The sequence below is a fragment of the Anopheles merus genome, chromosome 2L, assembly GCF_017562075.2.
Source record: "Anopheles merus strain MAF chromosome 2L, AmerM5.1, whole genome shotgun sequence".
In the NCBI taxonomy this organism is placed as follows: domain Eukaryota; kingdom Metazoa; phylum Arthropoda; class Insecta; order Diptera; family Culicidae; genus Anopheles; species Anopheles merus.
In genome coordinates this window covers 35630757-35643117 of record NC_054083.1, presented here as the reverse complement: position 1 = coordinate 35643117, position 12361 = coordinate 35630757, and the positions used below count along the sequence as shown (strand labels likewise).

Below are 12361 nucleotides of genomic sequence, written 5' to 3'. Positions count from 1 at the left end.
AAATCGGTAACTATGCAGCTAACTTATAGAAATAGGTTGTTAGAGAGGAATAGTTGGAATATAGTAATAATCACAAATTAATTCTGACCTTTGAATACATCAACAAAGTCGTCCTGTTTTTCCACCTAACAAACACTGACCTTGAAGCATTATTTCGGTACGACAGTAGCAGGGGCCCTATGTTAACCAGCGCCTGGGTTAGTATTGCCTATTTATCGTCTCCCGTTCGTTACCAGAACGACCTGAATTATGCAGGAATGGTGGAATGTTTTATTCTCCTGATTGACTGCCTAGTGCTACTAAACCAACACTCCTTTTCACGCGCTTTGTGTTGATTTTCTATCCCACTAATGTTGGCTTAATTGGTTGATAAGCCAACACCACATAAAACACACGCACACAAACGCACACACTTCCACAAACCTGATTTTTTGTATTTTCCACCGAAACACCGTTTGACCGCTAACGGAGCAGTTCACACTTGAAGCCCCAGCGAAAAAACGAACCCCTTAAACTAGCAGCGCTGTTTTGTTTGCCTCATCCTTTTTTCCCCACCCACCACCGTGTGTTCGTGTCGTCTACGTCAACATTTGAATTTGTATTTTAATGAGTACACAATGCCTGACCCACGCGTTTTGCTACCAGCGACAGTGCACCAGCACACAGACCCAGCCCAGCGCTGGGTTTAATCCGACAAAACACGAACAGCAGATACATTAAAATGTCAAACTGCTTAACCGAAGCAGCGGGAATAATAGCAGCAACAGAGCGCACACACACACACACATCCAAAAGGGAATGAAATGGCACGGAAACGGAACATGAGCATTCGCCTGCCCATGCCCCGAGGAAAGCGACGGTGAATGGAATGGAACATTTCAATCAGACTTCCAATACCGTTACACAAGTGGAGGGGGGGGGGGGAAACGCTAGGACGAGTAGCACGCCACACCAACACCAACAACAGCAGTAACAGAAAGACGATGATGCGAAAACGGGAAAAGCGGAACACAAAAATATCCTTTATCGTTTTTACCCAGAGAGAGAGAAGTTCGTTGTCAGACTGCACACAAAAAATGCAAGAAAAATGCCACAAAACGAAGTTCGTTTCCCAGTGGGACAGTGCGAATTGACCAACTCTGCCACCTCGACCCCCCACTCAAAACCACACCGAATGAAAATGAATAAAATCAAATCAAATTAAATCCGGCAGTCCGGTGGAGGCGCGTGGTGGCTTGTACAGGAAAAAAAAAGGAAATATAATAATGCTGTCCTACCGCACATAACACGTTTTCTCTGTTAAAATGAATGAGAGCGTGACATTAATGTCGTTTATTCGTTACCGTTTCCATGTGTGGGCGGATCTCGTGTGTGTGTGTCATGGAGAAACAAATGATTTGCTAGCACATTGCGGGGGCAATGAATGACAAGAAACCCACGCTTCGAAAATAATAATCTAACGGGATTTTTCATCGTCAAAGGATTTTTCATCGTCAGGGTTGGTGCTGCTGCTGCTGATGGTGGAATTAGGGGAAAGCGGGGCAAAATGGTTAAGCATGTTAAGCATTTTACTGAATATTCCTTTGAATATGCCACAAAACACAATTTTTCTTACATTATTGTAAGGCTCCACCCTTTATCTTTGAATTAAAATTGTCACATAGAATGAACACAACTTTAAAACATGAAAACAGTGTAAAATAAAAGTTGATGTTTTACGAGAAGCTTTTTTGACACGCGGGGCAAAATGGGCATAGCACTAGGGCAAAATGGGCTTATGTAAACAAACTGTGAAAGCCCTTAAAATTATTACAAAAATTATTATCAAAATTAAAAAAGTTTTTACACGTCTTAATTAACGAAATCGAAACTTTTGAATCTGTGCCTGTTTCGATTATTGTGGGGACAACTACAACACCATAGCCTTACCAAGCGCCATATGTCAAAATCATCTGCCCATTTTGCCCCACGTGAAGCATTTTTTGTATTTTTTGTTATATTAGTAAAAATACGCATTTTAATCGCCTTGCTTTCTTCCGAAAAATTGTATAGTAATATCATATCTGTAGAACTATAACTTGTAAAACTTCCACGCATCCCTGTGACACTGGTTTAAGCTTATTTTCGAAGTGGCAAAAAATACATCAAAATGCTACTAAATCTTATTTTGCATTCTTCTTGGTTATTTGTTATGAAAGGGTTGTGAAACTTACATGGTGTTCATAGAACACTCGCATGAATACATTTTCACCATTGAAAAGTATATTTGTAGTGAAATAATGCTTCAATGGAAGAAGCTCATTTTGCCCCACATGCCCATTTTGCACCGCTTTCCCCTATTTGCCAACCAATGTGCAAAGATGATCTTTTGCGATAAGAACAAAACACAAATACATTCGCAACCCTTTTGTATTTTCATCACTGATACTGAGATTGTAGTTTGCAAAATGGATGGAAATTTTAATCAAAAAGATGAGCTGAGAAGGATAACGACAAAGATTCTGTGTTTCAGAATTCGACCCAAGATACAATAGACATTGTTTTCAAATATCAAACCATTCTGCTTTGTGGCCTCAAACACAAATCAAAGGTTGTAAGCAGTAGAATTGAATCATTTTCTATTTTTGATTACAAATTTCTATACACTTGTCCCGACTCTTTTTCATTAGCAAATTAAGTTGTGAATCACTGCCATCTGATAAAAACCAAAACGTTGACATGAGAACATTGTATTTCATCGATTTTTTTTGTATGCCCCTTTGTATGACCCCCCAAAAGGACAGTGTTTCCATTCGCGTTCCCATTTGCGTGCATGTTGTGCGGCCCCCTGTTGTGTGTGCGAGTGCGTGGCGCTCGTGTCACCTTAACATAAATATAATTTGAATATCTTCTACAGCCAATTTCATAACAAACACGACCATCGCGCCCCGCCACTGTCCACGGCGTCCGATCCAGGGCCGGGGGCTTTTTCGCGTGTTCCGTGTGATTTTAATTACATTCGCTTGGAATAAATTATCCCGCTTTCCATATTTCCATGCGCACTCAACGCATGCGACAGCGGTGGCGGAACATAATAAGAGCGGTAGTGGTAGGGTGGGTGTGGGTATTGGAGGCTCACTGTTCTTGATTTTATTTAATCAGACCATTGTGTTTCCTGATTTAATATTCGGTGGTAACAAATTTTAATCGCATTTCCACCGTTCGATGTTGTTTATTCCCTTTTTTGTATGTTATAGGAAAACCTTCAACGGTGTGTTTTCACTAAAGTATTTTTTGTATATTATAAGGCCAGAGAAACTATGCTCCTGCATAAAAAATGGATGTACATCATTACATCCAACATACTATTATGATTATAAATCAACCAAAAATTTAAAAAAATTAACCACAACAACACGATTCAAATCAATTACCCGTTGGAAATCACTACGGTGTTGTGGTGGTTAGCATCGAATTTATTACATTATTCGATCATACACTCCCTTCCTCATCTTACATCATTACACCAGGGGGGGAGGTGTACATCGAACTGTGTGCACCGAAATTGCCGCAATACCATCGTTATGTCCCCCGTACATGCTAGGCACATTTGCATGCTATAATAAAACGTGCCGTATCAAATTGTTTTATCCATGTGCATGCAGCACACAACACCCGCCGCGGTCGTCCGGAGAGCACACACGCTATACGTCATTAAGGATTAGCGTTGACGTGTTGTTCAATAAATGGCAACACAACCACAGAACCGCTCATTTTGTGGCTTTCTGCGGCAATTCGGGCAGGCTGGCTCTATCGGACCGATAATCACACACAAAAGCACATCAGCACCTACTGGGGGAGGGAATTTCAGAATTTCAGGGGAATGGATCCTGCCAGCTCTGCATGACAGAATCTCACGACCAGGGCACACAGTAATGCGACAAACACTGCACAGTAAGGCGAGGCCCGACCTGATGATGTTGAAGACAAACATGTTGGAGCTGTGAATGTTTGGGAGTTTGAATGTTAGTGATAGGAGAGTTCATTCGCAAACAGTCTGCAGCCACCGGCCAAAACAAATGTTGATGTGAAATGGGTAAAATTTACTGCTCATTTGCTATTCGGATTTACGGGTTTTCTACCAAAGCGGAAATGCATAATACCAGCAAATGATAACACAGCTACCACAAACGGAAGTCGAACAGGACTCGGAAATTGGAAAAACACGATCGCCCTTTTGCACATCCTCACGTATATCAATGTCCAACACATCCTGCCTGTACACACACACACACACTGCTTGGTCCTACTACACGCACGCACATGTACAAGCGTACATTCCGGTAACAACACACCAAAAGAAGAAAAATCAACAAAACAGAGCCACATGATGATGCATAATGAATTACCATCAAAGTTGTCCATCGAACAACTGAACCCTTCTTCTTTTCTGACCTACGCCCATCATCATCCTCTCTGCGCACACACCTCGAGCTGCTTTCAAATGAGATACTTCCGGTTTCACAAAAGGCCACACAAAACAACAACAAAAAAACGCATGACCCACACAGAAGAGTCGCACATTACACACAATTGACGAGCAATGTGACACTTTTTCAATGCTGCCAACCAATGGCGGCAAGCCTTGTTTTCCCTACCGGATGGAATGGCCGGAAAGATGGGTGTGTCTGTGATCATGTGAGAAAGAGATGCACAGACCTGGGAAAAATGGAAAGCAAACGATCGAAATGGCACAATTTGAAGCATTAAATTTAAATGTTTTCGACAAAAAATTTCGTAAAAAACAACATTGAACGCGTTGTTCGAGCTTTATGCATTGTTTTAAAACACAAACATTTTTCAATATTGCAAGGTGACCATTTTACCCCAAGTAACTGTCAATACAGTGTGCCCTGAATGAATAACAGGATCTTCCAGGGGTTCTCATAGTTGTGGGACACTTCCTTGACTCTTTCCTACCGGAAGTGACCTTCGTATGCTCCTTCGAAATTCCTATTGGATTTGTCCAACAATAAAGGTGCTATAAAGTCCAATTTCCATGAAGCTCATTTCATGTTAGAAAGAGTTCATTAAGTGTCCCACGGCTATGAGAACTCGGGGAAAACCCTGTAAACACGAGATTATTTAAATAGTTTTACACTAACTTTTTAAACTAATTTTAAAACCACAAATGAAAATGCACGAATTTAATCAAATAGGGAACATAAAATGATGTTAGTTGAGCAGAAGCTGTATCAACTATCAAACACGCACCCCGCTCAACAACAATCAACGGAAGAATTGGTTTTGCACAGTTTAAATTAAAAAAAAAAAACAACCCCAAACTGTTCCCTTTTCCGCCAATATAATTGATTGGTTTGCCACTCAACGCATCATCATCACTCGCAGCAGCAGTTCGATACTGTACCACCTCTCGGCAACAAATCGAGCGGATTAAAATAAAAGCAAAATAGTGCTGCAGTGCTTGCCTATAAATGGGTAGGCGGCCATCCCCTACATTCAACGCAACGCAAGTGTTTTGTCAGCTTCATTTTTCATCATCCAATTTTAACGCCCATTTTATTCATGTCACACTCTATGACACGCCACTATATGCAAGTAAGGGTTTTTTTTTCTCTCCCATGAATCGCTTTTCTGTTGACTCATCTAGTGATAGTGATAACACACGTTTTCGTTGCTTTATGTTTTTGTAACGTTGCTTTTATTTGGCTTGTTTTTTTTTCGCTATTGAACTGCCACACACGAACAACAACAGCGGCACAAAAATTAGGGGTTGGAAGCCGGAAAAACGTGTGTGTTTTTTATGCACTTTGTTCAGCATGAATAGTTTTAGTTTTGAGGATGTTAGGTGCAAAATTTAAAAAAAAAATCAAACAATTTGCCGTAATAATAGGATAGCCGTGCAAGTTTAACACAAGTATTAGTCATTCTATGACAGGATTTACAAATATCAATTGAAGCACAAGCGTTTAGGACGGTATTCATTGATATTAGCTAAAAAAGGCAATAATAATGTTACATATTACACATTAAAAATTGCTTTAGAGTTACTTATATACGACAAAATAAAGTAAAATTGAATGAGCATGAATCATTGTGTTTATTACTTTTGCTAAACTAATGTTAAATTTTCAAAGTCTATTTATTTAAAATTTAAAAAATGAAATCAAATGTCCTCCGCCGTATAATGGAATTTCCATTTTCCAACCCTTGATTGTTGTCAGTTTTGAGACCAAATTACACTCTCCAAAATATCCCATCCTCTCGCCCTATTGTTACAACTTTTAGATTAAATCCAATACCGTCTCTATCCACCCCTATTGCTTCTCCCGGACACGGTCCTATAACCGGTGCAAATGCTTTCCAATCGATCGATTCCCGATGTGATTGCAGTGAAAGCCGGCAACTGTGTTCTATTGAAATGCGACGACAGACCCCTCCCACTCCCCACACACCAAACAACAGGGACAGCGCAATGGCAGGCGTGAAAATGGGCTGCTACTGTCCCGAAAGGATCAAGTTGGATGAGGGCGCAGTGATGATGAGATGGTGGCGGTGGTGGTTATTACAGTGCCTCCGGTTGACGTAATTTTACCATCCTCCGGTCCGCTTTTGCTACTGAATTCCCTCCCCATCTCCTGCCTCACAAACACTCCGCTCGTATTTTCAGTCGATGTGCACAAAATACGCCAATCCTGCGGCCAATCAGCATCATGATGACAGTAAAATCGGTTGGGAAAAGCGCGCGCAGCGGGCAACAATTTAGTATTCGTTTGAGGTGTGCCTCCTGTGTTTGACCAGTCGAACCAGCAAAGGGGCACGAAACAAGCGGAGAGGAGCTTCCGGCCCTCCCCTTTCTTTTGCTACCGTTTTCGACTTGCATCAACAAACACATTTAGCGAAACACCATTGCGGCAACACTACTGTATACGAGCGTTCCATCGTTTCAAGGACGATCATTGCAGGACGACGGAGGCAAGTACGGGATGATGCTGCTGCTGCCCCCCCCCCCCCACTTAATGGTGCTGATGACTGTTCGAAACGAATTTTAATCAGTTTGCATTCCACGCATACTATCCCAAACAAACGCTAACAGGATGACGAATGCAATCGATGAGCGGATGGGTGAAACACCGTAATGGTGGTGTTAGAGTGGCAGCGCGTATTGCGCGAATGCAATATAAGCCAACACACACACACACACTCATTCTCGTGCCTTTTATTTACAAAAATATACTGCCCCACACACCGACGGCCACCTGGTCCAAAGCGCGCGGGAGAACTTTTAAAATGAAAATTGTTTGTCAAGTGTACCGGAGCAAATTTTGTGGCATTTGCTTACCTTGTTTACCTTGGGGGGACGGGGATGATTTCGTTCGGTTTGTGAACTTCGCTCTACTGTTTTTAAGGGTTTTAATTATTACTATACTTTCTTGATGAGTAGTAAAGAGAATTTTATTTTATTATCCTAAAGACTAGATAATAAAATTGTGTAACTCATTTAACGTTAACTCATCAATAACAATAATTATACATATGTACTGCATCATACAAAATTGACAAATTAAAAAAAAAAAAACACCCGCTTAGCCATGTTTTAGAAAACTGTTTTAAACTAGCAACAAATCCTTTTGTTAATTGGCGAATTAATACAATGTATATTCATAGACTTTTCTATTCAACATATAAGTACCACGATAATATTGTACAAGAATAAAACATTTAAAAAAGGAGTGTTTCTTTCCCGAGCTACATTTTATCAAGCCACCAGAGATACCATGCGACGCTACAATAAAACAAAATAAGCAGAAACACCAATTTCGCATCACTATTGCAGCGTGCAAGCTAATTAAAACCAAATCCAATTGGACGGTAATTAAAATCAGAGCAAATTTTGAATCAACTACCACCGCGCAACATCAAACATACACACACAAAACCGTTGCGATAAGGACGACAACGTGTAGCCAAATAGGACGAATCAATATCACCCCGTAGGTGATGAATAATTCTTTATTTCGATCCAATTTGGTGTACTGTTTGGTTGGTGCGAATCCTTTGCAGCAAACGGTGCGCGGGGCCACAGCAAATACCGGCGGCTTTGTGTGTGTGTGTGTTGATTTTGTAACGGGAATATGATATCCAATTTACGGCAACAAATTTCATTTTATTACTTTCCACCATATATCCCTGTGCAAACGATGCTCACCCCCACACCACCACCACCACCAAAAAAGGTAATGGAAATGGCAGACTGTCACAGGCAGCGGAGAGACAAGGGGTTACTTTATTTCATTTCCGTTGCATCTCATTACATAGAGCTGCAAAATGGTTTCCCCGGGGAACTGGTTAAACGAATACACTCCAAGTACTCCGTAGAACGAATAGAGCGGTGTAAGTGCATTTGCTGGCACCACAGGCGCCGTATTACTTATTATGATAATAATTATTTTATATTCAAAGAGTCAACCTCACATAAATAGGCTAATAAGCGATGAAACAAAAACACATCTATCGGTACGTCCGACACCAAATAAAAAGCGACAGCTTCAGCATATTCCGATGCCCTGGTGCTCTTTTGATTAATACATTTTTATAATCCATTGCTATTCACTATCGCCCGACATTAATTGGATTTTGGTGCGACAAAATTCAATTTATCGTACCGCCAAAATAAGAAGCGCTTGCATAACGAGCGGGCGACTCGAATAAAAACAAAAATGGCAGTCCGAACAATCAATAACTACATGGTGAGATGGAAGCAAAAAAAATGAAATTTAATTAAATAACAAAAAAAATCGTCCAATTAATTGATTACGCAGGAGTATGTTTTACGATTCAAATTCTGATAGGAAATGATGTCCATGCATTGCTCAAACAAGAAAGAACGAAAAAACACATTTATTACATCATCGTCAGCAGCATGTCGCGTAGCATCTCATTCGTAAAGCGCCTAAAGCTATGCAATCTGCTGTGCAAAGTAGCTAGACTATTTAAACGATTTTTAAAACGATTACGATGAATAATTCTCATAATTAAATAACCAAAATTAATCGTTTGCAGGCGTAAAACGGGTTATTTTAATGACCTATTAACTTCCAATGCTTACTAATGTTGAAAAATCTACATACTGAAGTCTGAATCTCGATACACTAAAGTAGCAGTACACGTTTAAGAAGGCAGTTATGCCCAATAATGTATTTAAGAAATGAAAACGCATCTTAAGTTGAGTCAAAATATTGGTTTATGACACTGTTTATGCTATTTGAAAAACCAGTCGCGTCGTGACTACAATATTGCATACCTTCAGGCGATTATCATCTTAATCCTTTGTTGAACAAAGGAAAGGAAAACCACACATCACAAGTAAAATGTTTTTCCCACACAGAGTAACAGACACACAATCAATCACACACATAAAGAGACAATCGTTCTTTTCGGCACAACAAACGCATTTGTCACGAGACGCAAAACAAATTTTTAGTGAAAAGTAAGAAAAGAAAAGATACAAAGAGCAGCAGTAGAGACAGAAAGCAAAACAGTTGTCCCATAACTCCCCGTAAAATGCAACCGTAACAATTAATGAAAGATGATGATTTAATTAACCAAAAGAAGCATCAAAAACTTGTTAGTACCACATGTGACATGATTAATGACATCGTATGAACCGAATGACGAGGCAGATGAGATGGCGGGGCAGGGCGAACCCGGAGAGCGCTGCAGACAGAACACACGCAGTCCGCATTCGCTACATACACTCATACACACACATTTCAAACATACATGGAATCATGGGGGGGCAATGAATGAACGAAAAGCAGCACCAAGAGAGAGAGAGAGAGGGAGAGGCTGAATTATATAAGAAGACGGAAAGTAGACGGGCGAGGATAGAAAGGTTTCAGACAGACAGACACAGATGGACACGCGTACCGCCGCAGAGGCAGACGAGAGAGGAGCAGTGGCGGCGGGATGGTTGATGTTGCCCCGTCGTCTGCCCCCTGCCGGGTGTACGGTGGTACAGGTAGAGGTTAAAAAAAAAGGTCAATGTGCCGTGCGAACTCCGGCCACTTACCGGTATGTTGTGATTGCGATTGCGTTATGTTTACAGCGGTCGGTGTCGTGGAGATGTCCATCGGTATGGTCTGCGCCACCCCACTAAGGTCTTCCGTTTTCTGTTTGGGGGGAAAAAGAGAAGGGAAATGTTATTTGAAAGCGTGCGATTTTCCCTTTCAAAGCACACAATAATGGGATTTTGGCTCCAGCGACAAAGCATTGTTTCTTTGGCGCTTTGGTCGCTGTAACCGAAAGCCCTTCTCGCTCCGTTTATGGCTCGATACGTACGATAATGCTCGGCATGTGGTGGCCCGTCTCGTCCACGCTCTCCTGCGACGACTCGTGCTGCTGCTGGTCGACGTCCGAGCTCGGGCTCTCCTTGATGATGCGGATGTTGTTCCCGGCCGCGGCGGCCGCGGCTGCGGCAACGGCGGCGGCTGCGCCCAGCGCTAGCGCACCGTGCCCCGTCGTCGCCGTGCCGTACGATATGTTGTCCACCTGCTGCTGGATGTGTAGGTGCGGCACGAGATTGATTGTGCTCGGGTCCGCACCGGCCCCGTGCTGCTGCTGCTGTTGCTGCTGCTGTTGCTCCTCCGCCTGCTGCTGAGCGGCGGCGGCGGCTGCTGCGGCCGCTGCTACGGCGGCCGCCTGCTGCTGGGCAGCAACGGCAGCAGCTGCTGCAGCGGCCTGCTGTTGCTGCTGCTGCTGTAGCCGCTCGGAGGAGATGGATCCGGATCCGGTTGACGTCTTCCGTAACCGTTTCCTTCGTGCCGCGGGTGACATATTGGTCGTGGGGGAAGGCGATCGTCGCAGCTGCTGGGTTTGCTGGTGTAGCTGTTGCTGCTGCTGCTGCTGCTGTTGGTGTTGGTACTGCTGCTGTTGCGTTTGTTGCTGATGATGTTGCGCCTGCTGCTGTTGCTGCTGCTGTTGCTGCTGCTGCTGTTGTTGCTGCTGCTGTTGCTGCTGTTGCTGCGCTTGCTGCTGAGATTCGGCACTGCCCCATATCGCATCGCCGGCCGCACCGGGTATAACGTTCGCCGCCTGTATTAGTTCGGACGGATCGAGCTTGCTGAGGTCCGCCTTGCACACGGCGGACGCGTCCGGCATCTCTGCCAGCCCTTTGATTTTGAGCATTTCGGCCGTCTTGAGCACCTGGGGTAGCTGTTCGGTCGACACGTTCACCTCGCCGTAGTACATGAAGTCGACCATCGTCTTCAGGTCGTTGTACTGCACGTCCTTCAGTATCACGATCGGGTGCTGGCAGGGATTGGCGGTGAACAGTGACTGTGGCAATTGAAGAGGAAAGCAGGAGGAAGAAGAGAAAAAACACATTTTAGTAAAGCGGCACTGCTCGATTGAAGGTATACAAACAAACAACACTACTAGACGGAAAATGCCAAAACCCTCCCCGGAGGGAAGATTACACGCATGATAGGGTCCTTCCCCTTTCGTTCCGTATCACGCAAAAGCCTTCCCTCCCGGACACGGCAGAAATTGTTAATCCTGTCCTCTCTGTTCATTTCACACGCACCGTCGTATTGCATCACCCCAACGGACAAACTCCGCACGCAGATGTTATCATGGTTAGATGATAAAATTTTACCGAATTATTTCACATCCTTGTTCCGGAATGCCTTGGCAAGAGCGACCCCTCGAACAAAATGCGTGTCAAAATATGGCTGACAGGAAAAATGAAGGGATATCCCTCTTGTGCTTTTCCACACCGTTTCAAACAGGGGTGCGCGAGAGAATTGTACCCAATCAACCCAATCGCGCTCCGTTCGGCCAAACACCAAACATCACTGTACGGCGGGATTAGTCACGAGAACGTTTCAAAAGAGGAATAATCTTAGGAGGGAAAATGAGACAAAAAGAGCTAGAGAGGGGTTTTGCCAAAAATCAATATCCTCTCCTCACTGTCGTACAACTGTTGGCAGACCCGAAACCGTCACACACAATTATACCAGACAACACAAACGCAGCCGGGAAACGGATGGGGGTTACTCTTTTCATTATAACCCGCAGGACGAACCATCCACACGCGATCCAGATTAATTAGCAAAGCGTTCCAAGCGTTCGGCAGCCTTGCACGTTTCGTTCACGCCATCGCTACTAGTGTATTTGCTATCTTGGGCGAACCTTTTTGCACGGAAGGTACGGCGGCGATGCGGTTATCCTTTCGGTCCCCCTCCTGCCAATATATTTGTCATTAATAACTGTCACTTGAAGACGACCAGGATTCGGGATGTAAGCCGCCGTTACTACAGCCCCCGTTGGATTGAAAGAGTGATTGACGCAATTATCCAGC

At 43.3% G+C, this 12361-nt stretch overlaps 1 protein-coding gene across 4 annotated transcripts in view; it reads right to left on the bottom strand.

The window, feature by feature from the left end:
- LOC121594488 (ecdysone-induced protein 74EF) overlaps positions 1 to 12361 on the bottom strand; it is a 52686-nt gene that overhangs the window by 19969 nt on the left and 20356 nt on the right. For all 4 annotated transcript variants that reach the window (XM_041917781.1, XM_041917784.1, XM_041917782.1 and 1 more), the window contains exons 4-5: positions 10342 to 11337; positions 10073 to 10172 (exon numbers count right to left, since the gene is read on the bottom strand). In XM_041917781.1, the coding sequence (XP_041773715.1) occupies positions 10073 to 10172; positions 10342 to 11337 (1096 nt within the window). The remainder of the gene's footprint in view (positions 1 to 10072; positions 10173 to 10341; positions 11338 to 12361) is intronic.